The sequence below is a fragment of the Zosterops lateralis genome (assembly GCF_965231275.1).
Source record: "Zosterops lateralis genome assembly, chromosome: 11".
NCBI lineage: Eukaryota > Metazoa > Chordata > Aves > Passeriformes > Zosteropidae > Zosterops > Zosterops lateralis.
In genome coordinates, this window is record NC_139771.1 from 13,267,082 (window position 1) to 13,279,918 (window position 12,837).

Consider the following 12,837-nt stretch of genomic DNA (forward strand, 5'->3'; position numbering starts at 1 on the left):
TGAAACCAAGAAGTAGTAATGAAGATGAGTATGAAAAGTTGTTACATCTAATATGGCAAAAATGCCTTGTTGCAGACAACTTTGCTCACAAGTACTGTTTTAAGATAATTTTTATAAATGCATTTTCTGTCTGATGGAGTTGTGATTAAAAACTCTTTTGCTCTCTGGCAATATGACATAAATCCAGCAGTTAGGCATTTGTACAAATATTGCAAAAGAAGATGATTGTAAATGGGAATTACTTTCCTCTGATGGGATTTTGAGGAATAAAATGCTAATGGAAAAAGTAATTTGTTTCCTGAACTTTGTCTTTTATTTTACAGATTGTGAGGCGATATAGTGACTTTGACTTGTTGAATAACAGCCTGCAGGTAATTTTCGCTCTTCATATATAAATAAAAAATGTCATTAGAAGAATATATTCAAAATTGTGGTATTTTTAAATATTGTGGTGAAAAAAAAAAGAATTTGCATAAGTGTAAAGAAAAACTGTGACTTCAAATGTAACATGAATGTGTACCTATTCACCCTTAACTATTCTCTTGTAAAATTTGAATTTTAGCATCAACAGGATCAATTTATATAGAAATGGAGGAAATTGGCAGATACTGAATCTTTCCCTTCAGCCCTGTGACTTGTTCCGGTTTAATGCATTTTTATTTGTTCCTCCTTTGATTTGGGGAAAGCCAAGGCACATACCAACCTTATAAATTCAGCATTGAAGTGCTATGTGTCTCATTGTTTGTATTCGTCCAAAAGCACTACCAGATGCTGCTTCTTATGTGATGGTTTTCTGTGTCACTGAGTAGTGTTCCTTGGTCAGACACTGGACTTACTGTATGTTTTCTTCTGCTTTTTAGGACAATTATTTCTTTTTAGTTTGTGTGGGAAAAAGCAGCGTATGTGAGTGTGTTTGGGAACAGGGGGGAAGCAGCAGTGATTAACATCTACAGGAGACAAACTCGTTACTTGAGATTTCCATTCTGGGCAAACAAGATAAAAAGTGAATAACACGATTTTTGAGGATAGATTTTTGTGACTTTAAACTTTTCCCTTGTTAAGCATTTCATGAATTCAAGAGCTTAATACTGCTTCCACTTCCTCCTCCCCAAATCCAATCAACTATCTGTTTGATGAACCTTGATGAGCAAAACCCTGTGAGGGTGTTGATTTGTATGCTCTGAGAACCCACTGTAACTGCTTCCTCTGCTGCAGGTGGATGGGGGCAAATCAGTCATAATTCAACAGATGCAGCATGGTTTGCCTTGTGGAATTATTCTCATAATTGTGCAGTAGCACGTAGGAACTTTTATCATGACCTAGAAACCTTCTCTATGATGTGCTGAATAAATGCAATACAGAGGTGTCTCCTGCTCTACAGACATCCAGGATTTAAAATTAGACAAACACCCATGGGAGCACAAGGAGTTGAGATGGTACTAGTCATCAGAGTACCTTTGGGTCATTGTGGTCTTAAACATAGTTTTGATAGAGATCACAGAGAAAAAAAATGGTGAAAGTTTTAAAAAGAAGGAAGAGTTCACTTTGCAGCCACCTATAACAAGCTCCTCTTAACCATGAGGGAATAGAACGTGTTGAGGCATGAAAAGGCTTTGCTGCCTTCTCATTTACCTTTCAAATGAGGCAGCTTTAGTAGAGAAGGCAATGGACCTTTAACACTTAAAATCCAGAAATGACAGGTACTGCAAAGTTATGCCTATGAGGAAGATCTATTAAGTGAAGGTAAATAGGTTATGTATGATGGAGTTGAGAAAGAAACAGCCTTTGTATCTGAAATAGAGGTGAGTGATAAAAGTGGAGGGTCCAGGAAATTATCTGACAGCAACTTTGTAGAGTGGGACAAAGGGGAAATTTGACACAAGAGAGACTAAGATCCAGGACAAAAATGTCAGCTGCTTGGATGACTGGAAAACGTTAAAGAGAATTATCAAAATGTACCTCTAGCTTCAATGGGAGGATATGAGAGGGTGGCTAAATTAGCAGGCCATGTGCTTTAGCAGTTGGTCTCCTGCAGTGGCTCTTTTCTCCCACTGTTTTTGGAGTTTTTTATAAATTACTCTTTGTGATGCTGGAGCTGAACTTTCCTCATCCATTAAGACAACACAACACTTCTCTGTTGTTTCCATCCAAAACTCCAAGCAACTATCACAATATTCAGGTCCCATGCCATGTTTTAAAACTCTTTAAGTTCTCATCTTGTAAATACTGAAATTAGAGTAAACAAACAAAACTCCATACAAATAAGAAAATACCAAACCCTAATCTTTTTTCTTCAAAGCTAGAAATCTGCTAAAAGAATGCTGGAGCTTCTTTTGAGTGTAAAGCCCAAGTTCTCCAAGTTCTTGTGGCATACTTGACCTCTCTGTATGTTTGAGCACAGCTGTAGTTGATCTGGAATGAGAATTTTCTGTTCTTAATCTGCTACTACCTATGTGATAATAGTAAGGATTGAGAATTTCAGACTTGTCTAGGCTAGGTAATGCAGTCCTGACAAATACCTTGGAGAATAATGAAGTGTACATATGTGACCCTGATTTGTATCAGAAAGTTTCAGGACAGGTTCCCTGAACTCTCAGTTGTATCAGATTGAAAAGCTCCTTCCAGTCAGTTCTGCATTTCTTCCTCTTTACTTTGTTGACAGAGATCAGTGGAGATCATTGGCTCTTCTGTTTTGTCAAGTGAAGTGCTGGTACTGGAAGTACTGGAATTCACAGCAAGATATCTGGCTTTTGTGAAGCATTTTATTGCAGCTTTTGAACAGACATTCCTGAGGAGGCTGTGGTTTGGAGATAAGAATGTTAATTCCCAGGTTCTTCCCTGGCTAAGCCCATCCTGGCTCCAGTGGTGAGCTGGGGCCACTGAGAAGTGGTGTCTGAAAGCATGTGGGGTCTTTGCAAGGTCAGGCCCTCAGTGAGGTGTTCTTCTGTGCTGGAGTATTCTTGCTGTGCTGTGCTATGTGTCTTGGCAGATTGCTACAAAAACCTGGGACTGAATGTTACTTTCTGCTGAAAAATCAGAGAAGTCTGATTTATAAGTTTTAAAACAAATAGTGGTCGGAAAACATATGAATTAGAGTCAGTTTCTCTCTGATGGTGGCTGGTTGTCAGGTCAAGAAGGTAAAAGTAATGATGATTTGACATGCTTTTTAAGTGAGTAATACTAGAAAAGGATTTAGTTCTTGTTTAGAAACTCAGTTTTGAATTGAAATGAGTAGTCTGCCAAAGAAGAGATGTGTTTGCCTTTGGTGCTAAAATGAATTTGGTGAATTACTGGCTGTAAGAGATATATGGTTGCTTTTGGATTTTTTCCTGGTTTTTATTAGCAGCTTCTGTAATTCTGACATAGTTATAGTTCTTTTCCAGTCCGTGAGTTGAAGTCAGAAAATGAGAAGTAGGAGAAGTGCTAAAGTTAGCAGGGACAACTCCTGTGTTCAAATGAAGGAAGTAGAAAGGAAGGGGAATGCTGCTTCTGCCCCAGTTTGTTGAACTAATCCGTTACTTTTACCACTAGTTAAAATGAATGTTAAAATGAAAGTTGTTCAAACACCAAAAGTCCCAGTCTTCTCCCTGGTGAGCTGTTTGCTTTAGAAACGAGGTTATTGCATCTGGTGTAATTGATTCCTGCAACACACAATTCTTAAAGATAACTCCCATGGAGATTCAGCTTACCCAAGGCAGGTGCTTTGATCTGCAGGACAATGATGTGTTAACAACACGAAAAATGTATTCTAGCAATTCACATGACGTAATGGAATCTAAACACTAAAGATCTCTTTGATCTGATTTACACAAGGCTTTGAATTATTTTCATTGTCCTATTTTGAAGGATTTCTCTGATTTTTTTTTTCCTGAAGTTTTGGATCTCTTGTGCCAGTATAAAACAATCCCCTGGCAGATTGCAGCTATTTCTGGGTTGAAAGATGTATGGATGTTTAAAAAATGTACAGGAACAAATTCAGAAGATAAAATGGAATTTTGCGCCATATTTGAAGTTATATATTTAAAATACTAACAGAAAGTTAGCATTAATATTATTTACAAATACACAGAGACAGAGGAAATTACTAATCTGCACTTGAAGAAATAAGAAAGCATAAATCTTACCCTGAAAAAATGGTAAGGTGTGAATTGTTTCTGTGCTGTGGCAGAAGTACATCATAGAAGGAATCTGGCTGAAAATTGCAGCCACTTAGTGTCTGAAAGTTTCGGGTTGTGATCTTAAATGTATGACTCACTAGAAAAAATTAATCTCTTGTATTTTCAGTGTTGTTCCACTTTCTAATCTCTTCACAGTGGGATGCGAGCTGTCATCTCACTCTGATAATGGTGCTTAGGAAAGATACAAAAGCTTCTACACACACAGTACAAAAAGAGTTATCCAGTAGTTAGCTTGCTGCTGAGAGACTTTCGCTTTCTGGGTTGCTAATTTTATATCCTTGAGGCATTTTGAGAGCAAGGTTAGTAATTTTTCCTCTCTTTTTAAGATCTCAACTCTAAGTCTACCTCTTCCTCCAAAAAAGTTGATTGGAAATATGGAGCGTGAATTCATTGCTGAAAGACAGAAGGGACTCCAGGCCTATCTGGATGTAATTACCACCCATCACATACTGTCTAACTGTGAACTGGTAAAGAAATTCTTGGACCCAAACAACTATTCTGTAAATTACACTGGTAAGTAGAAAATACAAAACTGTGCTTCACTTTGACTTCAGCATGTGCTGTGTATCTGCTGTGAGTCCTGGCCAGGATCTACAGTGAAGCATGGGGGGGGAAATCTTCAAAATGATCATACTGTGCACGGGATTATTTATGATAATACTTCTCCAGCTCTGTGCATGCATCCTGCTGGGATTGTCAAATATAAATATTTGAATTATTTCACAGAGGAGTGAAGAGGGTCAGGATCTGTATAAGCAGAAGTTGGAGGAAGGGCGTTGGTGAGAGTGACATCTACTTTTCACAATTCATAATAAATGAAAAGAGTTGCTCTTGGGAAATAATTTGTCTGTCACAGTGTAAGGTGAAGTTAAGTTTGTCAGCTTAGTGTTCTGTTAAAACAGCTCATTTTCTGAACACCAAATCTTTCAGGAATTGTGGTTGTCTTGTCCAGCTCCTACCCTTGCTTTGGGGTGTGAGACTTTTAGAACTAATTGTTTGAGCTGGGTTGAGTACTTCTTCAAGGCCAGACTAAGCCAGACACCCTCTTCAGATACTGGAAAGACACTGGATTCCTTAAAATGATATCTCAGTGATAATTTTCTTCATTACTAACAGTTTCTTCTTTGAATTTGTCTTACTTCAGTTTCAGCCATTGGATTTTAATAAATATTTGTCTTACAGACTGAAAAAACTTCCTCTTAGTGATGAAATCCACTCCACAAATTTAGTTCGTAGGCAAACCAACTCTTTGCAAAATGCAAAGCTTGTTTTCTTAGAAGCATAGCCTACTGAAGCAGGAACTCACTGCTTCCTTTTCACTTGTCTTTTTTTTTCTTTCCCTTTATGTAATGTGCTTGTGTCTTCAGCTTCAAAGTGCAAAGAACATTTCCCGATATGATAAGCTGTGCAGGAGTTGTAAATTATTAGTAACTCTTTAAGGATGCAGTTTGGCTGGCTAATGCTGAGCAAGCAATTGAAATTCTCAAGGAGGCATTGTGACTTCTCTGTTAATTCTGAGCACTTTCATCAAGATTGTTTTTCCTGCAAGTTGCTGGGAAGCTCGTGACACATGTCATTGCCTATGGTCTTTAGAGACACCATCAGTTTGCCATTTCTTAAACACTGGAGCAGAGATGATATTTATTATACATTTTTGTAGCATATTTCTAAAGAAAGAAAGTTAAAATGCAGAGAGAACAGTGCATCCTTACCTTTTTGCTGTGTTTCTATGCCATGTTAGAGAAAATGCCTTGTTGGCACGATTCCCTTTCTCCCTCCCACTTCTCATTGAGATTTCCCCTCAAGTCACTTCATGAATAAGCCAGTTGTGTTCCCAGCTGTGGGAGAATTCACTAACCAGATGAGTGTCCTTCCCCTTGGCCCCCCAAAATGTATGAAGCCTTATGATAGCTGGCCAAATACCTCTGCCCGCACAAAAAAGGGCACAATAACATATAGTGAAACAGAACTAATTAGTTTACATAAACTACACTTAGTAATAGCAACATAGATGGATGTCAAAGAGATAAAAGCACTTTTACAGGTACAGCAGAAACACTTGATGTCCTAATGTTGTGTACACCTAGTGTGGGAAATCTGAGCTGTAATTTAGACTTGGAAATGTAGTTCCACTACAGATAGAATGGAGATTGGTAAAGCTGAATTTTCTGAGCAGTGCTTTCTCTGTTTTCTCTCTGGATTTGAGTTATCAGGTTAAAAATGCAAGTGCCCTCTAACTGTGTTTTTATCTGATTTCCTTTTGAATTAATTTTGCTGACTTTTAGTCTGAATTCCTGAAGGCTTCCTTCTGGCATTGGACCTTGCCTCATAGGTGGATAATTGCATTATATAGTGTCTTAAAAATATTTAACTTTTTTTTTCTTTTTCTCCCTCTTTGTCTCCTTTTTTTCCTTTCCAGAAATTGCCTTACAGCATGTTTCAATGTTCTTCCGATCAGAGCCAAAGTGGGAAGTAGTTGAACCATTAAAAGATATAGGTAAGAAGGGCATGTGTGCATGAAAACTTATCTGATTTTTTCCCAACTATGAGTTGTCCTAAGATTCCAATACTGTCTTTACTTACAGACCTTGTCCTGCCTGTGAGCTGGGTGATTTAGCAGTATTTAATTAAAGCTGCTGCTGACTTTTTTCTTTACTTTTTTCTGTAGGTTGGCGAATACGTAAGAAATATTTCTTAATGAAAATAAAGAATCAACCAAAGGAACGGCTAGTGTTAAGCTGGGTATCTATGCTTTAATTTCATACTTAAGTCTTTCTCAATTTCACTCAAAGTTTGATTTTGACTACCATATATGAGTGATGGGGAGAGAGAGATTGAAGAGCTCGGGCTTTGTGAGAGCTTTGGAAGCCCTTAGGTAGATGTGTGCTGTGGAATTTCTTGTATTTCTTTCCTCTGGTGGCAAATCCAGTTTGGAAGTTCCTGTGCCTGGTCATTTGTTCCCAAACCTGCACCTCAGGATTTTTCAGTTGTAATGCTGTGGCTGTTGACCATAATATAAGTTTGCTCACTGAAAATAATGAGATGAACCTTTTTAAAGTCATGAGTTTTCCTACTCAGATCTTCAGTTATACTGACAAACTAATAGGTGAGAGGGGCATGAATTGCACCCTTAACAACAGTTGCTTTTGTTCCTGTGCTGAAATGTGTTACCCTGTTAGTTGTATGAGCACAGATATCTGTGAGACTTCACTGGAGAGCGGAGGTCACTAAAGCCTGGGAGAGGAGGGAAGCTTTTCTTGCTGCAGAGGAAGAAGGTGCCTTATCAGTTCCTAATGTACACAGTCCCCCAGCTCAGGGTTGGCAAAGTTCATTCAGTGGTAGTAATGCATGTCAGGTCTGTGGGAGGAAAGAGGCAGTAATATTTATGGTCAGACTGTTTGTATTGCAAAACCATGGCCTTATTCAGCCTCTTCAGGTTTCATTTTGTATGTGTAATTTCCTTGCTTGCCCTTCAAAATAAGGCCTTCAAACATCTGTCCTAGTTTGCCAGGGTAGAACACTGATAACATTTCTGTATGGAATGCAACATGTATTATAATGCCATTCTTTTCCTGTTTATTTCCAGGCTGATCTTGGCCCTGATAAATACTTGTCTGACAGAGACTTACAGTATGCTGTGAAACTTCTTTCTTCCTGTTCTGTGAGTACTGAAGATTTTTAAATTGTGCCAGCACAAAAGTGTGTGTCAAGGACTGATCTTGGAAAAGCACATGTAGCCTAGTTGACATAGTTTGTAATTTTAGAGTTGCTTTCATTAAAGATTTGCAAACCTTTAATTACATTTCCCATATACTTTGAAGTAACATGTTCCCAGCCTAAATAATAATCCTGCAGGATTATTGCAGGAGATTCAGTGTTGTGGTTGGTTTGATTTTTCTCTTGTGCAGTACTGTGAGATCATGGGATTTTATTTCATCTCCTCAACACCTTTAGGCTGTTAGCATAGTGTTGTTTAGGTGTAATTGCTGAACTGTGAGCTGAGATATTCTCAGGCAGCAGTGGGTGAGGCAGTGGAACAAGTATCATTATTTTTTCAGTTCATTGAACTCAAGACAGGAGCATCTTATTAGAGCTGCAATGGAGGGTGTACAATTTAAGCTCCTGTGAAATACCACGTTATAAATCCAGTAGGCACCTCTGCCTTCATAACTGGCATTTGACTCCAAAAGAAGTCTCTGGAGTCTCTCTTTAAGGATGTTAAGCATGTGAAAGACTGGTTGATTTTGAAGTTTGAAGTAGATTTTTTTGTTTTTAATTTATGTGTTAGTTGAATAATGTCTTTGTGAAATTTTCTTTGCGTTTACTCCAGGTTAAGACTGAATAACTTGAGTTATTCCATGTCACTGACAGAATCTAATTTACTACTTTGAATATACAGTTCAGGCTGATCTTTTCTTACTTGTGAATTGAACACAAATAACTTAAAAATCCATCGTCTAAAATTTACCTACAGTTTCTTTTTTTTGGTAGCATCCCTATATTTACAAAATCACTTTTGCCACTGCCAACGAATCTTCAGCGCTGGTTATTAGACCATTCAGTGAAAAAGGGACACTAAAGGACCTTATTTATAAGGTAAGGTCTTCCCCATACCCCCAACTCAAATGGCATAACGTATACTGGAATGACCATACTTGTTTTTTATAAAAGTGTTTGCCATTAACTGCAAAGCAAACAGACAAATATAGTGACTTTTGACACACAAATAGTGACTTTTCTCAGCATGATACTTGATATGTGTGTTTTTTTTAAAGGCAAAGCCAAAAGACCCGTTCCTGAAGAAGTATTGCAATCCTAAAAAAATTCAAGGTCTTGAACTTCAGCAGATAAAAACATATGGAAGGCAAATATTAGAGGTACTTTTAAAAATTTTATTTACCAGACTTTTTTATTTATTTTTTTGGAAGGCGGCTGGTCTAGCTACAGAAAGTGGACAAACTTTTGAATGCACAGGCTTTATATCAGCAGCAGATTTCAAATATAAATATAAATTGAGATACACTGCTGAGTTGAATTTAGGTATATTTATGTGAGAACATTTATGACCACCTCAAAAAATTGCAGTTGGTATGTGTGGAGCTTAAATGAGAGAGAGGTGATAACATTGTCTGTTCCTTGTGTACAAAGGGAAAGAAGTAACTCATAGCCTGCAGAATATGTGCCATAAATTCATGATTGTTCATGTATTTTAAATTTTTTTTACTTGAGCTATCATATTCAGTAGAATTTTAAATTTTAGTTTCCAGATCTCTTTGGGGAGGTGTCCATAAACCTGCTTTGAGGATCAGCATCAAATATCTGTTTTGTGCAAAGTGCTTCCAGTTAAATGGGAAAATAGTCAGACAAAGAGGACATAGGTAGAAGATCAAGTTGAGTGAGCATTCCAAATCGGGGGGCCACATTTATTATAGGCCTGCTTTAGTATTGGCACATTTAAGAGATCATCACAGCATGTGGTGATAATGCTTCTCTATTGGATTTTTTTCAGGTATTAAAATTCCTCCATGAGAAAGGATTTCCTTATGGCCATCTTCACTCTGCCAATGTGATGTTGGATGGGGATACGTGCAAGTTACTGGATCTAGAAAATTCCTTGTTGGGACTTCCATCATTTTATCGATCATACTTTTCACAGTTTCGGAAAATTAATGTAAGGTTCAGACAGGGAATTCATCTGACTTATGCAAATCTTTATTCTCAACCTTTGTTTGTGGAGAACTGACTAGAATGAAAAAACCTCTCTCAAGCCCCTTTTTTTTAATCTGAGCTTTGCTCCATCAAATCACTTTTCTGCTCCTCCAAGTCACTGTCTGGCTGCACAGCAGTTTTGTTGCAGCACATTGGAGTGAGGCTGAGGCCAAAGGTAAGCAGGTAGAGGGGAGGTGCAGGTGAGTGTTTTTATGACAACAGTGCCAGCACAAATAGGGGTAAAGTGCAGTTGTTTTTAGATCTCTTTCTACCCTGGTCTGTATTTCATAGGAATGTGCATATTGTCTACTACATTTTCACTTGTGTGTTTGTACAGTGAGCACAGCTATTTACTTGTGCTTAGCTGGGAGCAGTAGTCAGCCCTGTCTTTGGTGGAGACTGAAAATGGATCAGATGCTTGCAGATCTCTAGATATTCAAAGGTTATTTTTATTTGTTTGAGGGGTGTCTGTTTGACTGCAGGCTTGCAAAGCAAAATATTTATCTTACTGCAAAAATATGAGAACAAATTTGCCCTGTTGCAGCAACATTATTCCCTGCCTTTAGGCTCTCATTGTAATAAATTCTGTGCAGCATCAAGAGGGAGCTGCTTGCTGGCCTTGCTAAACAAGTTCTACTGTGTTGTCAAAGAAACAATCACAAGTTCATGGTTAGTCCAAATCTGTTAGTGCCATCAAAGCCTCCTACAGTAAGGGGAGCCTCTTCTGCTTAAACATGATTCAGAAATCTTGCAAATATGCTGTCTGGGAGCTCAGCATGTATGTTCAGCTTGCACAAACCTAAGGAGGAGCAAAAGACACTCTCCTAGGTTTGTTTGATATGCATTTTTTCCTGTCTTTTATCTACTTCCCTGTAAAGTGACAGCTGGTTATTTTATGAATCTCTTTTTTTGCTGTTGGACTTAGCTAGGAAAGTGTGCTTGCTCAGGACTCCTATTGGTGTGTAGGACCACACACCTCTAAACTGCTTTGTGAAGAGTTTACTACTTCACACATTTCTACAGAACTTGACTACGCTGCTCTCCCACTTGTACCATCTTGTACAGAAAAACAACATAGGGTGCTTTAGCTTGTAGCATGAAGATTTCATCTGAGCTACAGTTAAGCAGGGAAATAGTTGTGGTTAGGAACTGCCTTAATGATTCCTCTTTCCTATCTTCACATGCAAGATCGCTGGGTTAACTAGTTGTGAAAAACTAACAAGTTGTGGTTTTATTATTTTGTTCCCCCACAGACTTTAGAGGGCGTTGATGTTCATTGCTTTGGACACTTACTGTATGAAATGACCTATGGAAGACCTCCAGACACGATTCCAGTGGAGAGCTTCCCCCCTGCTCCATCAGTGTTTGTTGGTTAGTATGCAGTGCAGAGCATCTCAGTCATAGCAGCCTGGGTGCACTCTTAGACTTTACCTAAGCTGAAGTGCTGTGGAATAGCAGCCTGCGATCTTTGCACCCTGTCACCAGAAAGAACTAGTAATTTGGTCAAATAGAAAATGTGTTCTTCATGAAATGTACGTAGTGTAGGAATACAACTTTTTTAGCTGAGTGATAAAGCAGTGTTTAGCAAATAATGAGATGCCTGGATTCCCTTTCCTCATGTCTAACATTCTTGAAAAGCTTCTATGTGTAATAGTAACACTATAATAAAAACCACATGCCACAGAGCTTCATCACTGCTTGGTTGATGCAATACTTAGGGGAGCATCACACAACAGTGCCAAACGTTCATTCTAAATTATTTGCTATCCTGCTCTGCAAAAAATGTGTTCATTCTTATTCTTTCTTTGGTAGTATCAGTGTTGGAGTCCATTCTGACTTGTGAAGCTCTGAAGAATGGGATGCCAACTGTCTCACGGCTCTTACAGATGCCGTAAGTCCTGTTCTACTTGTTTTATATTCATAGCAATGCTTTTAATTATTTTAGGAGGAAGAAACTTTCTGCTCTGTTTTCTTTTTTCGAAAGGTTTGCTCATTGTTTTGAGGGATGTGTCCCAAGTGAAGCTTGGTAGGCTTTATAGAACCCATCCTGTGTTAATATGTGTGTTTAATGTTTCTTTGTCTTTTGGTGCGTTGGAGCTGTTAGGTATGCACTTTATTTAGCATGGTTTGAGTTAATCCTGCCATTGAAGTAATGCAAGCATGATTGAGATCACTTACAGATTGATTTAAAGGATTTAGAATAAGGAGTCTTTTTACATGTTCCCTTCAGACCTACTTCAGCAGATCTTGCTATCAGTTCACTTAGGTCTGGTGAAATACATCTCTTGCTCTGCTCAGCAGTGACATTTAGACCTGATCTGGGTATGAAATGTAGTATGGAGGTTCTGTCTGGTTTCTTGCAGGGCTGGCTTAGGGATTATCTGAAGCATAGACAGAATAAATTTCCTTACAGGCTGCCTTCCAAGGATGCAGTGAAGGGGTGAGGGCAGGAATGGGGGCAAGGACAAGAATGGGGGCAAGGACAGGATAGGGGTGAGGGCAGGAATGGGGGCAAGGACAGGATGCAGAAAGGGAGCACTGTCAATGTGCCACTGGGTGGGGACCACATCTGTCTGCAGTGCCACCCTGCCTGCAGTTAGGGCACAGCATTCCAGGGAAACTGCTGTCTCCATGCTGTGACATGTCACCAGCATGCTGAGCATGGAACCACAGTTCTTCTGGGAGGTTCTTTTATTATTTCTGAATATGAGATGCTGTAGCTGGGGCCTACTAAATGACGCATTGTCCATACCTAAATCTGGGTCTGATCTCACAGCGGAGATTGCAGTGCATATAGAGCCTGCTCTGAGGTTCAGATTTCCTGGTTGGGAAGAGTCACTGCAGCCTTCAATTCCTCCTTCTTCCCTCCTCTGCTTTTTAGGAGGGAGGCTGAGAGAACAATGTAAGCAGGGGAGAAATACTATAGGAAAATTCTGTGAATACAGAAGTA

At 38.8% G+C, this 12,837-nt stretch overlaps 1 protein-coding gene across 4 annotated transcripts in view; it reads left to right on the forward strand.

Moving 5' to 3' along the window:
- PXK (PX domain containing serine/threonine kinase like) overlaps positions 1-12,837 on the forward strand; it is a 36,292-nt gene that overhangs the window by 10,673 nt on the left and 12,782 nt on the right. For all 4 annotated transcript variants that reach the window (XM_083869481.1, XM_083869482.1, XM_083869484.1 and 1 more), the window contains exons 3-12: positions 324-371; positions 4,505-4,691; positions 6,598-6,675; positions 6,847-6,920; positions 7,765-7,839; positions 8,670-8,774; positions 8,954-9,055; positions 9,688-9,849; positions 11,141-11,258; positions 11,700-11,778. In XM_083869481.1, coding sequence (XP_083725607.1) covers positions 324-371; positions 4,505-4,691; positions 6,598-6,675; positions 6,847-6,920; positions 7,765-7,839; positions 8,670-8,774; positions 8,954-9,055; positions 9,688-9,849; positions 11,141-11,258; positions 11,700-11,778 — 1,028 coding nt within the window. The remainder of the gene's footprint in view (positions 1-323; positions 372-4,504; positions 4,692-6,597; positions 6,676-6,846; positions 6,921-7,764; positions 7,840-8,669; positions 8,775-8,953; positions 9,056-9,687; positions 9,850-11,140; positions 11,259-11,699; positions 11,779-12,837) is intronic.